This window comes from Homalodisca vitripennis, chromosome 1 (assembly GCF_021130785.1).
Source record: "Homalodisca vitripennis isolate AUS2020 chromosome 1, UT_GWSS_2.1, whole genome shotgun sequence".
NCBI classification, from domain to species: domain Eukaryota; kingdom Metazoa; phylum Arthropoda; class Insecta; order Hemiptera; family Cicadellidae; genus Homalodisca; species Homalodisca vitripennis.
The window spans coordinates 146,065,315-146,085,502 of NC_060207.1; the positions used below are offsets into that span (position 1 = coordinate 146,065,315).

The window sequence follows — 20,188 nt, forward strand, 5'->3', positions numbered from 1 at the left end:
TGAGGGTAAATTGAGAAAATATTCCTTATAGGATTAAGAATCTGGCAGTAAATAATTTGCCCTCTGAGTGAGAAGGGTAAACACTTTCATGTCAGACAATCTGTTTGCTGAAGGTTTTTAACTTATTGAGTGTTGCAGCATAGTACATGTCGACGGTATAAAAAGTCCATACAGTGCCATCATTGTGCATGTTGCCTATCCATATTATGATAATGTCAAAGTCAAAATCTCTTTATTTACATAGTCTTCAAGACCAGTAGTGGGGCCAACACATTTGACAACACAATGTTTAATATTATACTTTGCATTCCTATCTACTAACTGTTCTTTGATGAGTTAGTTAATTTTTAAGTTTATTTTTGACAATGGATGATTCAAAAGGATAATAGGATTTCAGACATTTGCCAAAGTTGCTATCTGTTACAAAAATAGAATACTACCTTTTGCAGATTGAAATCTGCCCTCTTTTTCAGTTGTCAAAAACTAATACATAAAGTTAAACAGGCACTAAAGACTTAAATCTAAAAAGTGTAGCTTAGACTTACCACACACTAATTTTAATTTGACAACAGAATAGGTCAAAAGAATCATGCATATACCTGACTGGTACAACAACAGCATAGAAGAAAGTTTATTAAAAAACCAATTTGATTTGTGAGCTCCTATTCTCTAATAACTTTGTGAGTGCAAATACTGACAAGGTTTCATCCTTTATATGTGTCTATTTATATTTTTTTCTGTGGTTTGTACCATGAAGAAGGTAAGACTGATCAGTCTGTATGACTTAAGTTGAGAAGAATCTATCCTTCTTCCACTCAAAGACAATCAATACTGTCCTCCAATTCTTTTGAATGTAGCAAAATGCATAGCTACTCCTAAAGAGGGTTATAAGAATATCTAATAAACAATTCCGTATATCCCCTTTCATTTAACCCAGGTACTGATGACGTTCGCTGCAGCGACAGTTTATCACTCTGAACAATTTGTGGATGTCACTGCAGTGATAGTCAAACATCCCCGCAATAAAGCCCTTTTATAAAGTAACTATTATGCTTTTCGACAAAAGTAATGGAAGAATTTGATAGCGGATAAATAAATGTATCGATTAATATGAAGTTCTGTACATTTTGATCTTTGATACAAGTCGGAGTGGAGAAGAATATTGTATTTAATTTTCATTCTTGTAATCTCTTTTCTGTATTGTACATATGGTTAGTTTTCTTGTTTATGTTTCTTGTTGCACGTACATAATATTATTTGAAGTTATTATTTATTAAGTGATATGAAAGTATTTCTCTTTTACTGGAGTGATGTAGTGAAACAATAATTAGTGTTTTGTTTTAAAATAACCCAAGTTTCGTAATCTATGTAGGCCTGCGTTAGGAGTGTCAAGTTTGTATTTTAGAAAGTTTTATTTATTCTATATCTTGAATTTTACCAACATGATATGCATTTGAAATGGATAGGAACTATGATAGATCAATCTAGTGATATAAGACAGTTGTTAGAAAATGAACCACTAGACAATGACAGCGGTGGTGAATCTGATTAAGCCTGGTGTAAAATCTCAGTACCCCAACCAAAACTAGGTTTATCATTGTACATTTCTGTAAATACATTTTTATAACAATAAGGGATATATGTTCACAATACAGCATGTGTTTAGTGGATAAATAAAATTAATTTTTTTAAATGAGAAGAAAATTTGAACATTGCATCCAACTTTGAAGATATAAAGTTTGACATGTAAGAAAATTAATGCATTCTGGATTTATAAATATGATGAGTAATGCCACATAATTTTGTACTTGTACTTGTTATTGATAAATTATATATTATTGCTGACTCTTGATGTAATATAAAACTGTTTCATGTGAGAAATAACTATTATTGTTGTAATACAGTATGTTGCGAGGGTAATATCAATTTCCATAAACAATGCTCAGTTGCAAGTTTTATCAATATAAAAATAAAAATTTATTAAATAAGTCTATAAAACTATATATTTTTTGAAACTAGAGAAATGTATAAATAATTTTTATATTTTGGAATTTTGATTTAGTACAAATATACCACTTCTGTAGGTATGGCCCCACCTCCCTTAAAATATATATATATATATATATATATATATATATATATAAACAAGTTTCAAATTAAAAAAAACAAACAAAGAATTCTACTTATAAAAGGATGCATAGTAAAAAATATAGATTTTAATGACGAACATGATATATGACAATGCATAATTAAATAACTTAGTATTTCTTAAATTTTTTTTATAAAATACCCTTGGAAATCCTGGAAATGTGGCCTGCCATTAGAGGTAATTTAGTTGTCAGTCCTTGAGTTGAAGGCATGGAATGAAGTGACAGCTCATTTAACCTTTTCTGTTAAAAAGATTTTTCTTAAATACTGTTTGGACCAGATATCACCCTAGAGGTGGGTTGTTGCAACTGGAACCACCTTATCATGATGCTTTGTATGGTTATCACAACGGTTACAAAATTGCAACAACGAAGAACTAAAAGTTTCCACTGGAACTGTTACAAAACACGGCTATTGTAACAAATGCCCGCCATTGCCCATTGCAATGTATTTTGGACTGATTGTTATTGGTATTGTAACGATAAGGAGATAACCATGACACTACATTGCAACGAGTTTATAGGCTATATTTATTATTTTCGTCTTTTTTCCCATCCCCCAATACTATCTACTTATGCTGAATATTTGTAATATATATTCAGCATCTTTTTTCTTTGTAAAAATTTTTTTGTAATTTTTTTAATCCATCCTCAGTCTCAAGCATTTGTTTAGCATTTTTATCGTTTAATGTTTAATACTACTTGTAAATTACTGCATATTTTCCAATATTAGTTTTATTTTGTGAGGCCTCTCACAAAAAGTTTTTGTGAAGTTGTCCCTGATGATGGATGCTTCAATTCTGAAAGGCCTTGCAAAAATAAAATTAATATTTGAACATATGTAGTAATTTACAAGTGGTATCAAATCAAAATATTACCAATGCTCCAAGAATCTACATTGTTTAATGTTGTTATCAACATTTAATTTTGATTGCAATCAATGTAAGCTATATATACATTAGTATTTTTAGTACACCATATTTAATACAGTTTGCAGTATTAAACTCAAACAAATCTAAATAAATGTTGTAAAATAATATTTTAATATTTTTGTAAAGATTATTAGAATTTCAATATCTGAATGATTAAATAATATGTCTTTTAACTTATTTACGTTGCAATGAAATAAACCCAATATACGTGATGCAACAAGACATAACAAAATGAATATGGCATTCCGTTGCAACGAAAGTGTTAGCAAGATTCGCTCCAAGGCTGTCGTGAAATTCTTCATCTTGAGTCTAGAACTCTTCCTCCCCTCATTCCCCTGGAAAGTATGTGTCTAACAGCACTTATAGTATACTTTGGGTTAAATTCTATTTGCCTTTACTAGTGACCCTAAAAGATCATAAGAGTTTTTCAGAGCTTGGCAACTTCTGGCAGACCATGCAGAAGTTTCTCCAAGTTCTCTTTTTAGTTTTAAATACTTTTTTATGTTCATTTAATTTGATACAGTTCTCATTGTTTGTTTTTTAGTATATCTAATCTCTTTGTTCATTCACAAGTTACCTTACTTTTGTAAATGGTTACCATTCCGTTCTAAAAATTTTTGTAAAGCTACATCAGTTTCTGCAAACTTCTGTAGAAGTCCACCACCTAGGAATTGAAACAATTAACAACAATCCATTGTTTACAAATTCTTGTTGATTAAGTCACTTTTTAAAGTTCAAGAAGAGGAAATTGTTGCTACTTACAAAGTTGGATTATTAATGGAGAGTGGAGGGTGGCCAATCTTGAAGCTTCTTCTTGTTAAAGATGAAATAGGAAATGTATTGTCGTAACAAAGAATTATGTCAAAACAACAGTTTTCCAAGTTGCTGATTTTGAATCACATGTCTTGGCTGGTAAGCTTCTTGTAGGAGGCTTAGACATTAACAATTGTATTCCATAAAATCAACCAAAGTAATGTTCTTTTCTTGAAAAAGATTAATCATCTTTGGATTTGAGTTTGTACATTACTTAACTGTTTTTGATTTGGTTAATTTAAATTGTGCCACAACAATGATTATTATTTGTATTTGTTTTTTGTCCATATCTCATCACTCATAACGATATAAGAAAACAGATTATCTCCATCTTGTCAATAAACTGATGGGAAAAATGTAACTGATGTTGCAATCTCTGGATTCACTGACTGGGAAATTTCTACTTGATCAAAACAACAATCTCACTGGCTTTGTAAGTAGCCAGATGGCCTCCATACACATCAAACATGTTCAGGCCTGCCAATATATGCTGAGTACCATAATGATTGTATCTCTTAGCTTTGCAAACCAGCCAAAAATAGTTTTTACTTTATTTCTTTTATTTACTATACTAATTGAAATTTGTTATAGCAGGCATATAAACATTGCCATCTTATCTCTCAATTGGTACCAAAGATTTAATTTTGAGAACCACGATAGTAAAAATGTTTTGATATCAGTCAAGGTTTTAAATTTTAAATAAAAACATTTTTCAGGTAAGAATGACAGCAGAAAGGATACTGGTAACCAGAATGGTGCCATGCTCAACATGTTGGCAGAGGTGGCTACACAGACACTGTGGGCAGATAATCGGGCTAGGAGCTCTTCCCCTTCCCCTCCTACTGTCATCAAAAAAAAGGTATGCATGTCATGTGGTTTTAGCTAGCCTAATTAGGAAATATGACATTTTTTCAAATGGAAATAGGCTTATATCTGATACATTTAGTAAGCTGTATTTCTTATGTTAGTGCTCTTTTGACATTCTGCTTCTGTAGCGCTGTCGTCGATGTCCTGTGCTTGCGAAGTGTTTACATCCATCTGTTAACAAGCCAGTTTGCTAAGTTTGGTTGAAAGTGTCAACAGTAATTTAAAGTTTTCAAAATTTCAAAGTTAATTTTCAAAATTTTCTTTTCTTATAAACTTTTCTCGGATTTCAATGAAAAACATTGAACCAGTCGTTCTTGAGATTCTGGACTCTCATAACCTTCCATGTTTATTTTATCTGAATATATAATAGCACTAATGTAAAAACTTCAATATTTACGATCAAGTTCGATATATCAAGGTGCAACTGTATATTGCTTTCTAATTTTTTTATGATAAGAATCACATACATAGTGTACCACCTTATATACTACTAATATTTCCATTTGGGTAGCTTGTATTTATTTGTTTGTATTAACTTTAGTTGGGATGGATTGAGGAGGCCATCTAGTAGGTAAGTAGGCTAGACATAGTGCTAAAAATAGAAAATGAATTGAAATATTACTATATTGTGTCATTGTTATCTATTGCGGCTGATAAAGCATTTTTTTTTTCACAACGCAATTAAAGATGGAGAACGCTGGATCAATATCGGCTAGCTTCACTTGGCCCGCCTCCCATATAAGCGGACAATTTAGCCAGTGTTGCAGTTAGATTTGCTGTTATTTCTCCATTGTGCTACTATGTAGTGAATGTCTTTGTAACTATTTCGATTCTTCAATAAACATAGCATCACCTGTCAACTAGTCTATATTTTATAGGTTTTGTTTTTAAATGATACATATTGTATAATTTCCTTGTGATATATGAACATGGCAGGTTAAAAACTTCGTGTAAGTGAAATAAATCAAAGGCTTGATTTAAAAAAAATCTGTTTTAAGAACATTTGTAAGTGATTACTAATGTTTAATTTGTTACTATTAATTATTTACTCATACAGTATATAGAAATATTAATTAGTTTTTCAAAATAAAATACATTTTTGTATTGAAGCAAATGTATATGTGTACTCTGTATATAAGCTTAAAAACAATGTATAAAATAACCATTAAAAAAAAGTGATGCCTGAAATATAAACGATTAATGTATATTCTACAATTCTCGCACAGAAATTACCAGTTAAAGTGGCCGCTAGGAGCAGAGCAGTTGCAGTAATTCGTACGGGACAAGGTTAATAAATCAATATTTGGAGTCTTGTAAAACAAATTCATAATTCTTCATTATTATAGTTATATAATTTATAAGATTTTGTAATACAAAAAAATGATCTTATGTTTCAGAGATCTAGGGAGATGAATGGCATGCCAATCAATCAGGCACGAATGCTCTCAGTAAATCAACTGGTGCGCACATTTTCAAGATTCGAGAGTGACGAGCTCAGACGTTTATTTTCATTCCAGTGCCTTCTCATACCCAAAAAGTGCAATGTCCGTTTTGATAGTTTTGGAAATGAAACTAAAGCTAGAAATCTTATAAAGGATCATCTTCTTACCCACTTAGAGGAATTACCAGAAGGTAAGTCGCAGGATGAATATTAAGTGTATAGGTCCAAAATTTAACTGTACCAAGGATAACCAAATTTTATTAGTGGAGGCTGACCTGGGTATAAGCTTGTATCAACTCTTTATCTTTATTTTAAAGCCAAATCAGTCTTCACGCATAAAATATTCAAAACTTCATAGTGGTTCCAGAAAGCTCACTACTGGTTGGAAGCAGCAAGGACAGAATAATAAAGAGTGCCTCTTACGTTAAGACTAGATCAGGGAAACTAGTCAGGGAAAATATGGCGGACATCTTAGTCTGCTGTAGACACCCAAAATCACATTAGAAATCGCACCAATTTTAGTTTCCGCACTTCAATTAAACTGTGTTTTTATACATTTAGAAATTAAATATAAATGTTCAAACTTTGCATTATTACTAATTGGTACATTCTCTTGCTACCATTGCAGTTGTATTTTAATGTTTTTCATAAAAATGAATTAATCCGTGTATTTGAAAATAACCTTAACTGTAACTATGACATGAAAAAAGTACTCAGCAAAAAGTTTTGTATTTATTGGTCAGAGAAATTTTGTAAGCAGGAAAGTTGTAGATTGTGATCTAAATTAAATCTTTTGTCTGAAAAGTGTTGTCTAAAATGTACTATTTAGCCTAAAAACCGCTTTAAAACGATAATCTGCATCGTTCTGAAACGTTTCATCATTGAAAACAGTATCACACTCTTTTGTAATACATGTAGGCTTTTAGTTTGCATTGAATACATTTGTTTTATGATTCTTTTTTAGACTTTGCATTTATATAAATGTTTTAACTATTATACTACATGTTTTGCACTACAGTTCGTAGATGATAGACCTTTACAAAGTAAGGTAAAAGGTAATAACTATATTATGTAGATAAAATAACAAAATACATTTATTTAAAATAAACCAATCTTTTTATGGTGTTAATTATTATGCTACACGATAAATAATATGTCATGAAAAACCCACAATATGTTGTTTGTAAGGTAATTTATCAATACAACAATTAAACAGACATAGAAGTTAACTGACCTAATAATTAAAACTTGTACTATAGTTATGGTTTTACCATTATACTTAATTAACTGAACTATTTCTCAATGCTCATGTATATTCAATTATTGATTTAATTATACTTTATAAAAATAATATATAAGGATGTATACTATATCACGTGACTTTCCTACTGTCCTAAAAATGTTATAGTTTTACAAAGATGATGCCTTACTTTATTTACATATATAATATCATTATAACTTTTTGCATGGAAATGACATCTAATGTATTAACTAACGGAACAAAATGATTATCTTCAGGATCCTGATTACAAGTATGACTGATGGTACAAAACAAATCAAATCCAATACAATATAATACCTCAAAACTATTTGGGTTATTTTTTCATCAGTTTTTTGCATTGCGTAATTTTCTGTTTAAAGGTAGGTTTTTAAGACTTTAAAACAGCAAACATAATTTGTGAACATCAGAAGATGGCTGATTAACCGCCTCGATTTGTACAAAAGATCAAACTGTTTTCACGCATTTCCTTGCCTGTTTAGAGTTGAATGCATTCTTCACAAATTATTTTGTTTCTCAGGTATCTTGCAACATAGCCTGCTACATTGTAGTCAATGTCTGATGTATGGATATTGAGAAACATAAGATGATCAGTATTCATTGACAGATTTGAAATACAGTATAGTTCTTCTTCCTCAATATCCATTCGGATGTCAAAGAATTGATTGCTTAAACTTAGTTTGAATATCTGTTTATATTAAACAGAAGTGTTTTGCTTAGAATCTGTGAAATACCATAATTTGATTCATGTAGATCACTATGAATTAAGATCCTCTTAAAAGTCCCAATGAACTGTTTAGATGTTGGGTTATTGTTGTGTCCCCCCTGTAGAACAATTATATCCAAAAAGATGCTTAACATGGTTTTGGCTAACTTTATAAAATAGTAACATGGTAAAATGTAAAATGGTAAATGGTTGACTTGACCACTGACTTGTTTCTTCTTATCCGAGCTGTTAGAACAGCCAAAAGCTACACAAAACACCATAATTTGACACCTGTAAGCTTATAATCAGTGTTGCTACTGCTCGCTGGGTTGTGCTACAGTGTGGTGGGTGGTGCGTGGCAGTAGGATGATTCACCATCTTGGTCTGCTTAACCATCAGCAATTAGCTCACACTTGTATTGTACACAGTCACTGTATCTTATTCTGTCCTCTAATGTAATGTCAATTACTGTATTGTGGAGTGTATGAGGTTTCTCCAAAAAGTATCTGACCTCCAGCTACATTTTAAATTTGTAGTAACTGTCATTGGAGATTGGACCCTTCTGGTTACCTTAATCATAGTCTCTGAGTTTCTCCATCTCAATGAGTTGCAGTGTCCCTTCCATGTTGTCTGAAAGAGTACATTTTATCCAATTACTTTTAAAATTATATGGCACCAAAGAGGAAGAACTACAGAAATTTGCACATTAATACCAGTTTTTGTGGATTTTATATTAATTGCTTCCTTTATGCTTGTTTAAAATTATTCCTAAATTGTATTGTAAATACGAATTGTGGCACCGGGTGTGGCAGAATCGATTAAACGATTAGGCTGAGCCAATACTCGCCCTTCTGTGGTTGGAGAATGGTAAATGATGACCCTGTTTAAGTACTGAATGTGGTTGGACAGGATAACAATGAGGCTTTGCAGTGCAAGCGTTTTACAAAAAAAAAAAAAATAAATCAGGGATCACAATGCAAAGAATGAAGTGGCTGCAGGCTCATCAGACTTAAACATTTGTAATTATTCCTTTGGGAGTATCTGGAAGATAAAGTGTTCAAACATTGTCCTCACACTCTACCAGAGCTGAGAGAGGATATTATTCAATGGTATATTTGAATAATAATGTCAAATATACCATTTTTGTATAGTTTTATGTATAGTTTCTTAAAACTGCTTAATTAGTTCTACTGCTTCACAATTATTGTATATATAACAATTTTTATAGGGTCTTGCTTACAAGTTCTCTTCCAAAAAAAGGAGAATAAAGTACTTAAAGTAAGATATACTTTTGTGTATTGTGATACATTTACGTAAACATACTTTTCCAGAAAAGAGTGGTACAAACTACACATTTTTGAAATCAGCACAATGTTTTTAACAAAATATAAGTTTTGGATTTGTTGCTGTACAACTTGGAGTTACTTAGCCTATAGTATGGAATTTATTCTTATATCAAAAAGTATGTTTGTCCGAGTTTTAATGCACAAACTGAATAAATAGTAAGGCTAAAATTATGGGAGTTACTTTAAAACACCTCTTGTTTATTTCTGCACTTTCTAAGGCGATAAGAACTAAACTACAAATATCTTGAAATGTTTTATCTGTTAAGACAACATTTTTATACAATATAGGTACAAGCTATATGTCTTTGGGTTTGAAATTTTAGAATTATATGAATAAGGTTGTAATTAACTTTTAACTTTAATTATTGACCGGGTGGGTTCAAGACATTCAGCATTGGTCTCGTTATTGAGTCCTTGAAGGTATTTTCTTGGGCATGTAATTTTGTTTACCATTATTTAAAAGGTTTAATAACAGATTTAATTATGTAGGTTTTGTTAATTTGCTACAACTGACACCTGGTCATTTAAACATGCTATTCACTGGACTGCCCAGAATGTTCCTCAATAAAGGGATATTTCAAAAGATATAATTAAGTATATATAAGAGAAAGAAACATTAAAAAAAAATTTTACTTCTAAACATGTTTTAATCTTAATATAGCAAGTGTATCTGACAAAATCTAGCTATAATTTTACTATAAGAAAATTCTACAAGTTTTTTTGGTTTATTTCCAGTTATAAAAATCATATGTAATTCACTGTTATTAAATTATAATTGATTTTGATTTTTAGATTCATTGGGATTATGTTTTATGTGTAATAAATGTCTAAATGTAAATAAGTGGTTTTATCATAATTTAATAATAGCTGTGTTTATAAAAATATTTAGTCAATTTATTTAAATGGCTTCTGATGCCAATCCTACTCCCTTTGTGGTGAAACAGATATTGTATGGTTTGTATCATCTGAACAAAGGTGTATTTGGTTACTGTATGTAAATTTCAGTTGATTTTTTGTGTAACAGATAATTGAATAATTTGAATTACTTTAATAAGTATAAAAAAATTAACTTATTCTTATTAAGTTACAATATATTTTTGATGTTTTTTAAATGTTTGTTTCAACAGAAATAGTTATATTCTTTACTTTATTGTCTAAAAACAAAAAGCACACAACAATGAAAGTTTGTTTGATAGTTGTACAATAGCTTTTTTTCTGACATGCAGTAGTTATGAATACTATTTTGAGAAATGGCTACAGAATCAAAGGGCTAAGAAAATTACATGTTTTTAAATAAAATTGTAATTAAATATATTACTTACTAGCTAAAGAACACTATGTTAACACTCTCAGCCCATTGCCGGATTTACAGATATGACGCCCTAGGCCAAAACTTTAAGCGATCTTCACTCCCCCTTGTGTTATCTACATTTAAAATTATAATTGTTAAGTATATAGTTTACCTGTGATGATAGATTATTACATGAAATAAAACTTATAGAACGAGTATGAACAAGAGATGGGTTTTAAAACACTCTATACAATATAATTTTTATCTAAAAACAAATATATATATATATATATATATATATATATATATATATATATATATATATAAGTAGACATGAATGTGCCGGTTCTGGACCACTTTTGGGACAGACAGAAAATCAAGGGAAAATACTGTTTAAAGGACAATAAACGAAATCTGTAAAATCAAACAGTAAGGGGTTCCTAGACCACTTTTGGGACAGCCCAAAAATCAATACAAATACTGTTCAATACACCATAAATATGTAAAAAAACAATTCACAATACAATTTACTTAAATAAACTATGGTAAACTGTATTCAAGCAATTTTTCATGACAGTATGAAAACATAAATTGTGGAATTTATAATACTCGAATGTTGAATTTAGAATATGTTGGCATTACCGTTGAGCGAGAAATGTTGGTAGCACTGCGCGGCACACAGGAGAACAGCCTTTCCCGTTCCAGACCTCACACTAGTCAGTCATATTTAAATTTTTTACTCTATACTTTTTGATCCAGGAATGTTTAAAAGTTCACTGTTTACTGGTTTTAATATCGCATTCTCTTCATCTTCAGCTCTATTTGGAACAAGACTTAGTGAAATTAATCCGTAGTGACAAGTTCAGGTGCTTTATATTCTACAATTTTAAACCACGTTACACCATCTTTAAGACTCATCCATCATAACATCTCTTCCTTCAAGACAGTGTGAATCATTCAGTTCATCAAGACATTTTCTAATTCATGCCTATTTCATTACTTCAAGCGACACTATGATGTGGTCTACAGTCACTGATCTGCGTTGTGCAACATCTCGAAGCAGCGGACGTGTTATCACCATGACGTGATCTGCAGTGTTGTGCAACATCCTGAAGCAGCCGACGGTTCAAGGACTTGTTTATCAACCGCAGCCTCACACTCTGAACATCTGGCTACACTGCCTCAACACTCCGCAACACCTTGTTTCATCACTCGACCCCCTTTCTGCACCCTCCAACCACGTCATCGCAACCCTCACGAAGAATGAAGATCACAGATGAGTTCTTAAAGAAATTAAGCTTAATCTATAGATTTAATAATGTAAATAGCGCTTATCAACACCTTCATGAACTAATTTCAAAAACCTTTCTAAAAAATAACAAACCAAAATTCAAAATTCATTCAGATGACAAAAATTGGCTTACAATTGGCATTCAAACCGCCGTTTAAAGTTAGAAATAAACTGTATAGACAAAAGAGATTTGAACAAGCAAAATTTTATAAATCGAAAATTAAACATTATTAGCAATATTTTAAAAGAAAACTATTATAAAGAACTGATTGAAATGTCATCTGATTCAAAAACCAAATGGAATATTATAAACAAATTTTTAAATAAAATCCAAAAAACCTTGTAGATACACAGGTGATTTAAATACAATGAACAAATTCTTTGCAAACATTGGTTCAGAATTGGCTTCAAAGATTCCAGATCTAGAAAAACGAAAAAATGAAATCAAATCCGAAACTCTATATATCTCTCTGAAAATTACCAAACTAGAAATTGAGACCAAAATTAAAACTTTTAAAGAATGATAAAAGCAAGTGGATCAGATAAAATTTCCAATCAAACTAATCAAAAATCTTGTATACATAATAAGTGAACCACTAGCATACATTTTTAACTTAAGTATTCAAACTGGCATTTTTCCCGATAGAATAAAAATAGCAACAATCAGCCCAATCTACAAAAGTGAAGGAATTTTAATCAGATCCATCCAATTTTCGACCAATCAGTCTACTACCAATAATTGGCTAAGATATTTGAGAAATGTTTGTATGAGAGATTATATAGCTTTTTGGAAAAATACAACCTGTTATCAAGAAAAACAATTTGGCTTTAGAGTTAACAAAAATACAGAGGAAGCAATCAATTTTGTTGTTAACAGTATTGATCAAAATACACTAATCTCATTTCTAGACCTTAAGAAAGCCTTGACACTGTAGATTTTAAGATATTACTATACAAATTAGAACATTTAGGAATTAGAGGTAAATGTTTAGATTTATTTGCTAGTTATCTTGATAACAGGTTCTGTAATACAAAAATTAGCAACAAAATTTCAAATTTAGAAAAAAATCACCTGTGGAGTTCCTCAAGGAAGTTGTCTTGGTCCTCTTTTTGTTTATAATATATATCAATAGTATAACAACCCTTAATTTACATGGCGAATTAGTACTCTTTGCCGATGACACAGCCTTAATAGTTAAAGGTAACGATTTATATAAAAAAACAAACGAGGTCCTGACGAAAATTAATAATTGGCTACAACAAAATAAATTAACTTTAAACTTTCAAAAAAACAGAATATATAGATTTCTCCAGAACTAATGACCAATTACCAATAAAAAAGGTAGAATGTTATAAGTACTTAGGCTGTATCATAGACTTAGACTTAAATTTTAATCAACATATTAACCATATAGAAAAACAAATTAAAAAAGCTTTGAAACCGTTATATGTATGTAAAAGAAGAAAACTTCAAAAAGTCAGTATTTTCAGCATTTGTCATGTCTTTTCTAAATTATGCAGATAACCATTTGGGGTAACAAAAATATTTCAAACCTTTCTAACATTCAAAAACATATTATGACTAGATTTCAAGATAAAAAATATCATATCTTTAGATTCTTTTATATACATATAACAGGATAAAATTAGCCCGTAAAAATAAAATTGATGTAAGTAGTTTAAGTAACATAGAATTAGATATTTTTAATAAAAATTTAAGCGATACCAAACTTAAGGCATATTTTAACTACGAATATATACCAACTAAAAAAGTTATTACAAATCTGTAATTATCTTGTTTCAAAATTATCTTATTTCAAAATTATCTTGTTTCAAAATTCTTTAGGTTTCAATTGGGATCACTTGGCCAATTACTTTAAAAACAGATTTGATTGTAGGAAGTATGGCCGAGTTTTTCTCATTGAATCTCCCTTATATTACTCCTGATTACATCATATTCAAGCAATTTATCAGAGACAACGACAAACATAACAAACCGCATTGGTAACCGCACTCTGAAAATCCATATTGATAATTATATCGTTCTTTGAACCAGAAATATTTGTCAAACTCTTTGTTGTATCAATGACATAAATAGGTCTATTCGCTAAAAATTTCTTTAGGATTGTAATACATTTCCTTTTTATTTACAGTAAACTTTCTTAAAATCTTGATACATCTGATACATGATTCTGAAAAGACCTCCCTGAAATGTTTAAGTTTTGTAATTCATCTGGATAATAAGAACCGTTCAATTTTACTCTGATATTTTTTACATCCAAACTATCAAACTTTGAAGGATTTTTTTCTTGATTATTCTGTCTATCTGTTTGAAAAACCTATAATAATGAACTTGGGATTGAAGATGTTTCTATAAATATTTGTGATATCGAACGAATAAGTTGTTCCGGAAATACCTTTTTGCTCAATACATTGCCAAATCTAGAAAATTAAACATAATGTTTTGACTTTTTGTAATTTCATCAATCAACCTTATTTTACTCGTGATTTTATAATCAATCATTGGAACTCTAATAAAAAAATCTGTAATTGTAATTTTGCCATCAACTGGCATATCATTTCCAGTTTTTGTTTTTAATATCGCATCATCGTCTTCTGCTCTTATAAAACTTAGATAAAATCCTCCTTTATAGATCGGAAATAGTAACATTTTCAAAAAATCCTAATCCAAAATGAGAATAAATTTCCAGCTGCTTCAAAAACACCAAATTTAAAATCTGATTCAAAGCCATTAGAAGTTTGAGAAATAACATCACTTTATTGAATACGAAATAGTTCCTTTAATAGTGCTTAATTGACCACAGTTTTCGACTTCTTCTATCAATTTATTGTGTTTTCTTACTTCAATCTTAGAAAATAAAAACGGTATAAAATTATCGATTAATCTAACATTATCAGTTCCAAGATATGCTTGACCATCTTGTTTTGTTAAAGTTCCAGAAATATAAAACTGGAAGTTAGACGAGCAAAAGTTATCTCCAAAATCAATATTAAACTCAGTTCTTTTATTCGGTTCATTCAAATGTTGTTTACTAATTGGATAGAAATTTTTAAACTCCGCCCTTTTCAATATCACTAGCATATTTTTCTGTAGTCCGCCATTTAATAAGAGAAATTTAGAAATTTTAAACGGTCATGTATAAGAAAGATATCATTTTTTCATCGATCTAATGTACGTTTTTATAAGAAAAAGATATAAATTAGAGTCATTTTTTAATGATCTACTTCGTCATATTCAGGATTCTCTTCCTTAAATTTTGCGATCTCGGTCACATATTTCAATAAAAATTTGCACAGGATAGTAACCGCTAATCTATAATATTGTTCCAATCAACTGTATCTTTATTTTCATCCAAAAACTTTATACTCAAGTGTTGATAGAGACAAAAGAACAGAGACATATGATCTTTTAATTGATAATGTATATTTTCTTGAATGAACTCTGATGATAAAGTTTGATATTTAGCAAATGTTATACCAATTCAATTTGTTTACGTATAATCGCATCATATCTTCGGATAGTTCATATTTTTGAGAAATATCGTCCCAATGTTCCTTTTTCAAATCTCTTTCGTGTTGCATTATAAAAAGATCGAAAGCACTGTAATGTCCCGCCATCTCTATTTATTAGGGAAAAATTTCAAGTTTTTATAAAATTGGCTCTTTTTTGAGTTACATTCAGCACATTTTTCCAGAAATTCTCTTAACTCCGTTAATGTTTGTATAGTATTTTATATCGTTTGTGGCAGTTTTCTCTTTGCACCTCACACAGTATATGAGCGCCATTTACAAAAGAAAAATTTAAATTGAATCATCGTAACCACCTACTCCATTAAATCTGTTGTCGATGTTTTCAAAAGATTTATTAACATCTTCTTTAAATTTATTAAAGTTTTCTTCTAGTTTATTTACTTTATCGAGATATAAAGAGTATTGATCATCTATTCTTTTAAGTAATTCATTATTATGTGTTACTTTCTCATTGAAACGTGTACCAAAATTTTCAAAAAAGTTTATTTTCTCATTGAAACGTGTATCAAAATTTTCCAGAATTTTGTTAATTACTTCACCAACTAATTCATTAACATTATTTTTATATGTATTAAAGTTTTCTTCTAGTTTATTTACTTTATCAAGTAATTCACCAACATCGTCCTTACTGATCTTTTACTTCTTTCTTCAAGTTTTTCATAGACTTCTGTTGTAAAATCTTTAACATGCTGTTTATGATTCTCGTAATTTTTGTGTTTAGTTCATTAAACATTTTAATAGGATCTTCTAATTGAATCATTACAACAACATCAAATGGATTAATTCCTTTACTAACACTGCTAATTCTTTTTCCTTTAAAATCTAAGGCATTTTTTAACATTCGGATCATGTAAATCAACAATATCGATGTTTTCTGATAATTTTAGAGGTTTTAAAAATTTTGTTCTTTAACAACAACATCATGTTTGTCAATACCAGGTCGAACACCGACAATTCTTTTCTTATTAAGCCAAACTAACATAATTCTTTTTCAACTTTGATCGCTTCAGTAATTTTATCAGCTTTTTCGATATGAGACATTAAATTGGTAAATAATTTTTTTACACCATCATCAACTTCTTTTTCCAATGTTTTTATTTTATCAGCAACTTCATTTGAACTCATGAAATTTGCAAGTTTGTTATCATATTCTGCTTTAAAATCTTCAATCTCGACAGCAAACATATCTGAAATCTGGAAGGTTTTGTAATACATTTTCTAACTTGTTATCAAACTCATTTCTCAAACTATCAAAATTCAAACTATTATCTTACATTTTGAATAATTTGTGTTCCAAATACGTCAAAAATATTTTGTGAATCCATATTTATTAAAGTAATAATTTGTTAACAACTTCTTTAAAATCTTTACCAGTTACTCAGTTCATTCAAAACAAAAACACATAAATGACCACAAATTGGGGGATCTTTATAGTCTTGAATCTGAGAATCATTGTAGTAGACGCTTGATTTTTTCAAATATTTAATCAATTCTATAGGTGGTTTGTCCTCAATTCTTCCATACGAATCAAAATAACATGCATTCTTATCATTTTTATAATAACAAATCCAATGCGTTCCAACTTCCCATAATCGAGTCTAAATTCACAATTCCACATTCAAATTTCTTAACTTTTTCAGGTAATGTATCTCTCATGAAGATTCCTCTAAAATGTTTAATATTTTTGCAGATTTTTTCTTCCAATTCCCCCGAATGTTAAAGGTTTAAATTTTTTTTTTTCAATGTTTGATTTCACGTAATTCAAAGTTTTTTCATCTAATCCCAGATCCTGTAACATCTTCCAACTCTTTATCTAACCAATTTAAAATGTTCTCGAACAATAGGAATCACATCTTTTTTAACGATTGGAGCAGCTTTACGAAACATAAGGAACAACATTTTTAACAACTGGAATATTTTCTCCAAAATCTAATAAATCTTTCAAAAGTCCACCATTTTTAAGTTCTTTCAACTGATTATAAGAAATTCTATTTCTGGTTCCTTTATTGTTTTTCTTATGTTTTTCGAGTTTATTGTATTGTCTATTTGTTAAAAATATCTTATCTTCGCCATTTTTTAGTTGATCTATTTTAAATTGAATACTAACGGGTATTTTCTTCTTAAAAGCGGATTTTATTTTTTCTTTCTGATTTTTGCTGAAATTTACATTCACCTCCATTTATATAGTTAAAATTTCAAGTTCTCTTCGATTCCCATTCCTAGTTTTCTCTTCAAAAACATTGCTCCAGCTGTTGGAAGTGCAACAAATCTTTCACCTAATCTAGCATCTTTTGATAAAAATCTATCCATTGCCTTATCTTGCAAAACTTTTATCTGCTATATGTCTGGAATTTGTGTCTCTATGTTTTGCATAAAAAATATCGTGTTCCATAGCAGCTTGATCTAATTTATTTATACCAGGATCTCCTCTTTTCAATCTTTTTTCAAGTTTTTGTGCCAGGTCCCAGATATTCATAGCCTGGTACGTGTAATTCAAAAGGTAAATTGTTGATAAAATCATTCAAAAGTCCACTACCCTCAATCATAGATGAACTTATTGCCGGCAAAACTCGTTTTAAATATTTAATTCCATCAGGTTTTTCAATCATTTCATCAAGTTTGTTCGAAATAAAATCTTTAATCGCTTTCTTTTCGTTCAAAAAATTGTTGTTTCCAGCCTTTTCTTGAGCATAAATATAATTTATAATTCCATCGAGTTTCGTCAAATCGTTCGATATATCTGTATTCAATCTTATTATCACTGTATTTTCTTACACCTGATCCTTCGATTCGTTTTTTCCCAAATTGGTTTAATCAAATTGAGATGATTTTTTACCTTTACTTGACTTTGGTTTTTTTAGTTGATGGATCATTATTTTTGTAAATTGAAATCAGATTTCCATAAAATTTCTGTATACTTTTTCAAGTCTTCTTCAGAATATAAAACCGTCTTTTGGAACATCAGTGCCTGTTAATAATCTCCATAAACCTTGAGTTCCTTTATATGTTTTTTCATTAATAATGATATCATTATGCTCAAAATTCTACGGGCAAATTTCCAATCATAAAACTTTTCTTTTTTCTGTCCCAATACAAACCAAATTTATCATCCTTTGCTCTAGGAAGAAATTTTTTTACCAATTTCACCAATTATTATATCCGTTGTTCCAGGACTTATTGGTTCAACTATGGTAGAGTCTTCAATGATTCGAGGTCTAAATGGTATTGACGATGGTAATTTTGGCAATTCAAACTCAGATTCTGGTATCGAAATATCGGCAAATTGTCGTACAACTGGAACCAAATTCATCAAATTTTGATTATCGCTTAAAACGTTTTCAATTTTACCTTCAACATTTTTAATTGCAGAAGTTACAGGTTGATTAATTTTTTGAATAAATTCTTGTTCTTTTTCATCAATTCGAATCTGCTCTTTAAATTCTTTGATTAATTTCTTTTCGATTTGATCAAGTTTTTTTCGCTTCTTCTGAAGTTACGTTCGCCATTTATTTAGGAAAATTTTGAAACGTGAACGTGGGAACGTTAAAACGTGAACGTGGGAACGTGAAACACGAACGTGAAACGTAAAACACGAACGTGGAACGTGAAACACGAACGTGAAACATGAACGTGAAACGTAAACACGAACGTGAAACATGAACGTGAAACATGAACGTGAAACATGAACGTGAACGTGGAACGTAAAACGAGAACACGAAACGTAAACGTGAACGTAAAATCATGAAAACAACTAGATTATCACACGTTTATATTGGAAAATTTATTCAAATATTTACCAATTTTTAGGCTTCAAAGTTAGATTAATAGTTAAAAATCCATAGTCTTCTTTCCAAATTTTATCACACAATTCATTAAAGTGGTTAAAACTCATATCAGATCCCACATAATTGTTGTAAATCTTTCTCGAATAGTGATCGTCTTGCTTAAAAACACACAACATATTCAAATTATTTCTAATAACTTGTTTATCAACCTTTGAAAAGCATTGAGAAAGATAGATACAAGATATGTTTTTGTGACGAGACATTACGAAATATTCCTTAATAACGTCCTGATTTTCCAAAATACAATCATCAAAAACGATTAACGAATTGGGTTTACATTCGCTTAACGGAACTATGTCCTCAGAAGCATTATAAAAATATGATATTTTCTTACTTAAGTTCTTCTCAATATTTTCAAATCTTTCTTGTAATTTTTTTATAGGCGTCTTGTTCTAAAGATTTACTAAAAACATACAAAATTCGAATAAGGAATCAACCTATTGTAGATAAAAATTCAATAGTAAAAGTTGTTTTTTCCACATCCACTTGAACCAACAATTAACAATCTGATTGGTTGATCTTTCTTATTTTCTTTAAACGTTTGAAGTTTTATCTGATCTTTTTGCTTTAAAAATTTTCTCCATTTTAAATAGAAGATTTTCATCTTGAAGCAACGCTTGCGAAAATGAAGCTGTTCAAGTTGACTTCAGAAAAGCTCTAAATTAGTTTTTAAACTTG

The 20,188-nt window shown here is 29.9% G+C and overlaps 1 protein-coding gene across 1 annotated transcript in view; it reads left to right on the forward strand.

Moving 5' to 3' along the window:
• Positions 1 to 20,188, forward strand: part of LOC124373366 — a 52,634-nt gene that overhangs the window by 24,991 nt on the left and 7,455 nt on the right. The window contains exons 2-3 of the mRNA XM_046831741.1: positions 4,609 to 4,751; positions 6,157 to 6,391. Coding sequence (XP_046687697.1) covers positions 4,609 to 4,751; positions 6,157 to 6,391 — 378 coding nt within the window. The remainder of the gene's footprint in view (positions 1 to 4,608; positions 4,752 to 6,156; positions 6,392 to 20,188) is intronic.